The 7,031-nt window shown below is 52.2% G+C and overlaps 1 protein-coding gene across 1 annotated transcript in view; it reads left to right on the top strand.

Annotated features, from left to right (window-relative positions):
• The first annotated feature begins 1,101 nt into the window (after positions 1 to 1,101).
• Positions 1,102 to 7,031, top strand: part of Prdm13 (PR/SET domain 13) — a 7,876-nt gene continuing 1,946 nt past the window's right edge. The window contains exons 1-4 of the mRNA XM_055603204.1: positions 1,102 to 1,278; positions 2,597 to 2,728; positions 3,009 to 3,129; positions 6,429 to 7,027. Coding sequence (XP_055459179.1) covers positions 1,135 to 1,278; positions 2,597 to 2,728; positions 3,009 to 3,129; positions 6,429 to 7,027 — 996 coding nt within the window. The 5' untranslated portion in view covers positions 1,102 to 1,134. The remainder of the gene's footprint in view (positions 1,279 to 2,596; positions 2,729 to 3,008; positions 3,130 to 6,428; positions 7,028 to 7,031) is intronic.

Here is a 7,031-nt window from a genome sequence, read left to right as displayed (position 1 = left end):
TGGCTTTCCTTTCGCCGTGGAGAGACTGTGATGTTTTTGTTGTTGTTTGTTCGCTTTAAAAACAAGCAGAACCCCAGCCTTTTGACTCTGGAGCAGTGTCAGGACTTTCTCCTCGTTTTAAACTTAAAGGCAAAACCAAGGTCTGAATGGAAGAGTTGCCCGTGGGGGAGACGGGGTGGATAAAGCCCGCGGAACTCACCCCTCTTCCTGGCTGAGCTTGACGCACAGAGCAGATCTACGAAGCTAGGGAGAGTGTGCGCCCTGCGCGCCCGGGAGAGGTGATGCCGAGCTGGCCGGCCTCCCCTCGAACCGGCCCGGTAGTTTCATATTTGGGGCAAATAGGGGCAGAGGGAGCAACTGGTTCTCAACGGAGGACTGGCCTGAACCCAGTCTCCGAAACGGTACTATGGTCGTTATTTTAAAAGTGTAGGTATTTTCTGGTGTTTTCCCATCAAGTACCTGCCTAATTTCTGTATGGCACACGCCAGAAATCAATAGAAGTTAACAAGTCCTCCAAACAGTCCCCGGCCCTTTGTTTAGTCTCCTTTACAATAAAGCCAAGGGGAGAGAATTAAGAATCTTTGAAGTAGACCAAGGCTCAAAGGAATCAGCCGAGTAGACTTAAAGTAGTCACTTATTTCCCAAAACTGGTTTGTCGGGGAACAATAAAAGGAAGTAAAATTTATGGAGAAATTATACAGTGGATTTGTCACTTAAAATATCGTAACTGTCTCGGGGACAATCCCCCATGCTGAGGATTAATGGTCCCGCCGGACCTTTGATTCACCAGCGCCTTTTCTTCGCCCTTGACAAATTGGATTTTTAGGAATGGGAAGGTCGCCTGGACCATTGTGCGCTGGCCATTCAGAGGCCTCGATTATGCAGGGGGCTGAGGGAACCACTCCATGTGACCCTCTCGGGTGGGACTCCGCAGCTGCTTCGCAGCGCAACTCTCTCACCAGACTCCGCGCCCTCGCGCTCGCGGTGCCAAAAGGCGCCCGCCCGGATTGAAAAGGCGCGGTGCCTGCCCGCCCGCGCCACTCTGCGGGCGGAAGACGCACGTCGGGGTGCTCTGCCACCGCGCCCCGGGGGCGACCCGCGAGCCCCAGCGCCTGCCTGGCGGCGGCGGCAACGATGCACACAACTTCCCGCACTCTGGCCACCAGCGTGAACGCAGACTGCTGCATCCCGGCTGGCCTGCGCCTGGGGCCCGTGCCCGGCACCTTCAAGCTGGGCAAGTACCTGTCAGATCGCAGGGAGCCAGGGCCCAAGAAAAAGGTACTGGGCCACTCCGGGCCCCCGGGTCCCCGCCCCTTGCCGTCCACCTCTTGCCCTGACCCCGAGGAGAGCAGCGGCGGAGAGAAGGGTACCCGCCTAGCCGCAGAGTAGGCTTAGCCGGTCATCCTTCGCACGTGTCCTCACTGAGCTGGACCCGGGGCGGGCTGAGGGGCCGGAGCCGAGCGGGGCCGGAGCCTGCGCGCCGAGTCGCAGGTCTGGGGGCCTCCGGGAGCGCTCTGCGGTGCCCTCAGCGCGGCGGTGGAGGCTCCCGCCGCGGTCCTTGCCTCCCGTGCACCCTCAAGGCATCTGGCGGGGAGGACTTCTCTCCCCTTCTGCTTACTAATATGAGGCTAAAATTTTGTTTTAAACAATTTAATCCCATCTCACCGGAGAGATAGCTCTTGCGAGGCGCTTAGTTCTTGAAACATAACCCCCCACCCCAGTTTGCTTAGAGGTTTGGGTAGGAAATGGAGAGGAGGATGCCGGCTGGGACTCTGAGCTGGCCCTGAGAGTCCGAGACCCCAGCCTCGAGGCGCTAGGTACAGCTCTCCACCTCTGACCTCCACCTTCAAACACACGCACAGGGTCCTGAGGAAAAAAAGACCGTTGCACACAGAGGCTTTAAAGACCCTCTGCACGCAGAGGGTGGGGAACGCCTCGGCAGCCAAGGACTGGCCGGTAGCAATCAGGATATGAAGCCAAAAGCCCGTTTAAAAAGGAAAGACCTTGGTTTTAGCAACTGCCTAGTGCTTTCTTGTAAGACGTGTTTTTCCTGTCGGAGGAGCAGGGTCGGCACCTTCCCCCATGGACCCCTCGTCTCTCATTCGGGTCTACACCCAGCTCTGCGGCGCCCCGTGCCTCTCTTTAAACGTAATTTAATGGCCTTTAAACAGCCTGCTAGCCGCAGGCGAAATTTCTCCGTGCTCGCTTTGTCTGAGTTCACTTGCTTCTTCGTGCACTTCCAGAGAACTGGGAAGCTGAGGAACAGGGTAGGGGTGCTGCACTAGGCTTCGGGACGGGCTAGAACTTGGAGCCACTTCTATCCCGGAGCCGCACTTGGGGAAGAGGTGGGGAGTTCTGCATCGAGAGGCATCTAGGTGCTCCGAGAGGATGCCGCTCCCAGCCAGTGTTTGCGAGGCGCGTGGTGCTGGCACCGTCTCCTACTCGGCCTCCCTCAGTTTTCCCCCCACTCTAAGGAATTATTGTCCCGGACGCTCACAGAGGCTGGGCCAGGGACACTTTGCTGAGCTGGTGGGTGGAGGCTAAACTTTCCTCTGGGTTGCGAGGGGTGAGGCAATGACCACTGCTTGTGTTGCAGGTACGCATGGTGAGAGGGGAGCTGGTGGACGAGTCAGGGGGCGCCCCTCTGGAGTGGATAGGGTTAATCCGGGCAGCCAGGAACCCCCAGGAACAGACTCTGGAAGCTATTGCAGACTTACCAGGAGGACAGGTACTGTCAGTGCCCCTCATCATTGTCAACTCCAATTCCATCCGCTAATGGCCCCCCCAGGCAGCCGGGCATTTCATGAGCAAAGGACTTTCAGAAGGCGAGGGGTCCCAACGTCCCCGTAAGGAAGAAGGGTAAAGGATGAGTTTCAAGCTATCCAGTAGCTTCTCCGGGACCACAGTGTCAGCCTCTAAACCTCTATTCTCACCCACTCGGGAAATGACAGAGAACCTTATTATCACTGTTATTTTTTATTTTTATTTTTAATTTTTATTTATCCCAGATCTTCTACCGGGCATTGCGCGATGTCCAGCCAGGGGAGGAGCTGACCGTGTGGTATTCTAACTCGCTGGCTCAGTGGTTCGACATCCCCACGACTGCGACTCCAACTCACGACGAGAAAGGTACTGCCTCCGGGAAGGTCTCCCCAGCAGCGAGGGTGCATGAGATTCGTGTCCAGTGCGGGGTGTGGGAGGTGATCCCAGACCTGAACAACCTTTCCTTCAGCTCTGTGGAAGCTGAATTCATGCTCCTTACACAGGCAGAGAGGAAGCTGCTGCCTTAAAAACCATTAACAAATAGTAACAAACCTGGTCCCCAACGCCAGAATACCCCTTATGAACTCACGAGTTCTTCCTTTCCATTTCATATTCTGAATGACAAATATTTACTCAGTTAAGAGCCAATAAAGGAGACTTAATATGCTACAACAACTACATCTTGAGTTCTAGAGACCAAACCTTAAACCTAGAACACTTTTTAAAAAGGCACAAGGGTGCTCTTTCTGTTAGTTTTTCAGGAGAGTATAGAATTATGGTACTTACAGCTGGTCCATTGGCAAGTACTAATGTCCTTCCTTAAAATGGCATTCACTCATTTCCCACTACTAAGTCTACTTAAATTGAATCTAGGATGTATCCCAGTTTCTTCTCAGATTTGTTTGATTCCTTCTAAGCCAAGTCATTTCATGCAAACTAAGATGTAGCAACTAAAGTAAAAACAAAAACAAAAAGCAAAATATTTTCAAACCCTCCACAAGCACTGAAGGACATTTTCTGTGGGAAGAAGGCTAGGAGGTGCTAAAATGGTTAAGATCTTGAGAATCCATTCTCATCCTTCAGAAGGCTTCCCCTGGCCTTCTTTCCCCCCTTGCCAATTGTTTTGGCTTGTTCTTAATTTCTCCCAAGAAGCTATTTATTTATAGACAACAATAAAGTGTTCTTTAAATAAAGTGTACTTTAATATAATCCCCTCCGGAACTGCTGCTCCACTGAACCCATTTAGAAACAGATATATATTGATAAAAGTGTGGTAATTAGGAAACACTTCATGAGCTGGACAGATTATTCAGAGCAATGAATCATTTCACTTCAAAGTGTCACTGTCCTCTGTAAATCAATCCTGTTTGTTTTAAAATAGATTTGTATGTCCAACACGTAAGAATTATCCTAATATAGTTTGTTCCTTGAACCACATTATCAGATCCTATTGTCAACAAGAAGTGCAGCAGCCACACAGAGAGCTCTCAGACTTGACACTCTACAACAAACTGTGACAGCCACATCTACACAGAACGCTTTTCTGTAGGGATGAACAAATAGAGAAAGGCAACCTGTTTAATCATGTATTTTATTTCAGGCAACTGTTTTTTTTTTTTTTTTTTTTTTTATAAATGTCATTTGGCAACTGGTAATTAAAAAAATCCATCATTTCCCTGTTACAGAAGGTAGAGCCTATTTTTCAACCTGGTATTTCTAGATTGGGCATGTCTGAACTCTTTCAAGTGACATGAGGAGGAGGAGCAAAGTCATTTATGAAGAGTATTTGGCTCACTTGGCAAGAGCTGACCTTAGGGTCTGCAGAGCCTGTTGATAAAGATAAGCTGGAAAAGCAATTCGAGGAATAACACACACACACACACACACACACACACACACACACACACACTTGTCTTAATTTTTGGGAAGAGGAGGAAATAAGTAGGGATATTATCTCTTTTTACAATACTGGCTAACTTCAGTTAGTTTCCATTTCATAGAAAGACTGAGTCACTGCCCCTTCATTTTAAGAACAAAGCTCACTTGGCTCCGCATTGGCAGAGTTGTTCAGGAACAGACTGAAACCTCTTTTGAAGAGCTGCTGCAAAGCAGCCTCTGAGCTTCCTACACTCCCAGGAAACCAAGTGGTTGCTTTTCTCCTTCCCAAGGCTGCTTTATGTGGCTGTTTAAGGCCGGCAGCAGGAATATCGAGATGGTCTTGTCTCATCACCACTATACAAACTGGAATAGACTATTGTAGGCTAACCCCTCTATCTCCCTATTTCTCCCAACTCTCCTTTGACCTCTGCTCCTCCTCTTTGAGACAGTCTTGCTAGGTAACCCTGTCTGGCCTGGATCTCACTCTGTAGACCAAGATGGCCTCGAGTCCCCAGTGCTGGGATTGCAGGCTGCACCTCCGCGACTAGCTCTGTAGGGATGTATTAAGAGTGGGAGTTGGATGCTTGAGGGGATGAAACTTTTCCAGGAAATCTTAAGAGATATACAATGCGCTTTGGGATTTCCTTGTGGCCCATCAACTTCCTTCCCACAGACATCTTTAAAAAGTAAACCGCACTGTATGCACGACAGTACATAGCAATTAGCTTCTAGCACCTGCTTACACCTGGATTTCGTTCACAGGCCCCAGCAAAGTAAAAAAACAAACAAACAAACAAACAAACAAAAAACAGTTACAGTGTAAGAGACACGAATAATTGACACCACAAGCGCGCACACGCACACGACTCCTGGTAGAGAAAGCTGCACTTTTGACAAGCTGGGTGCCTTTCTCATGTTTATATATTAATTAAACAAGAGACATCTCGTCCAAGCGCTTTTCTAAGCTTGTATCTGTGCAGCTATCTAGGAGTTAATTAACTACCAGGTAAAACAACCGATAAGACAACTGCCACACTACCCTTCTCCGAATATTATCATCCATTAGAGAATATCAGGAAGCAGGCTTCCCCCCCCCCCCACCAGTCTAAGCAAATGAAGCTAAAGAAGGAAATAAGGATTCAAATAATTTTGAAGACTAGCAAGTCATAATCCTTATGTGGGGATTCATTTGGTCACGCTCCAGGAAAACCTCACGCAAGTGTTTAAGTCTGGGAGGGGGTGAAAAGGGCGGAGAGAGGACACAAAAGACATTGTCGTATGAAAAGGAACGATTACATATGGCCCATACATACAGGATATTGTCTCGCCTGGTAACGAGGCGCTCATGACTATTAGATTGGCCTTTGTTCGGTTTACCCAAACTCCTTGACATACGCTACCTATTCTGTAGACGCCAACAGATGGACGCAGGCACAGCGCAGCCTCAACACTTGATTTAAGGCAACAGCTGCTCCCAGCTCTTCCAGGCCATCCTTCCTGAGCACTCCTCTCCCCAACAAGATTTACTAGAAGGGCTTGGTGGAAGTCCTCACTGGAAAGGCTCAGCTCACCTGTTTTGCTCTTTGACTAAGCCTTTGAGAATGGAGGTGACCAGGGTTGGCCATTTACACGCTTTGGGAGGTTCCTGATAGGGTTACCGAACTTTATCTCTGGGCCCTAAGACCCTCACTCCTCTTCTGTCACAACGCAGGCTAAAACTTGGGCTGGCTGGTTCCTTCTGGCTCCTTGCTTCTCACCTGGTCCCTCTCCCATTCTTTCCCGCCCAGGGGAGGAGCGCTACATCTGCTGGTACTGCTGGAGGACTTTCAGGTACCCTAACAGCCTCAAGGCACACCTGCGCTTCCACTGCGTGCTCAGCGGCGGCGGCGGCCGCGCCTTCCTGCACCAGGAGCACGCGGCCCGGCCCGGCGCCGCCCCGGTGGCAGAAGGCCTCGGCCTCCCCCCGAAGCCCACCGCTGCGGACTTGACGGCGCCGGTCCAGGCAGGCGCCCTGCGGCCCCACGCCCAGGCCGCCCAGCTCGCCCCGGCCTGCGGGGCGCGGGACAGCATCAAGCGCGAGGCCTCCCTGGTGGCCCCGGCCCCCTCGCCGCCCCCGGGCAAGTGGGGGACTCCCAAGAAAAGCAAGGAGCAGCCGGACCGAGCCCCGGACGCGGGCGGGGCGGCCCGGGCCCACGGTCCCTTGCTGGGCATCGTGGGCGGCTCCTCGGCGGGCGGCGCCGGCGCCCTGGCGTTCTACCCCGGCGCGCGCTCCGCCTTCAGACCCGCCGGCCCGGCGCGCGCGGCGGCGCAGGGCGACCCCTACCGGGAGGAGGCCGGCGGCAAGGGGCCGGCGCTGGCGCTCGGCCGGCTGCTGGGCGGGGGCCGGGCCG

This window comes from Psammomys obesus, unplaced genomic scaffold, assembly GCF_907164565.1.
Source record: "Psammomys obesus unplaced genomic scaffold, mPsaObe1.curated_primary_1811, whole genome shotgun sequence".
In the NCBI taxonomy this organism is placed as follows: domain Eukaryota; kingdom Metazoa; phylum Chordata; class Mammalia; order Rodentia; family Muridae; genus Psammomys; species Psammomys obesus.
Note: the sequence above shows the minus strand (reverse complement) of the source record. Positions and strands in the feature narration are given on the sequence as shown.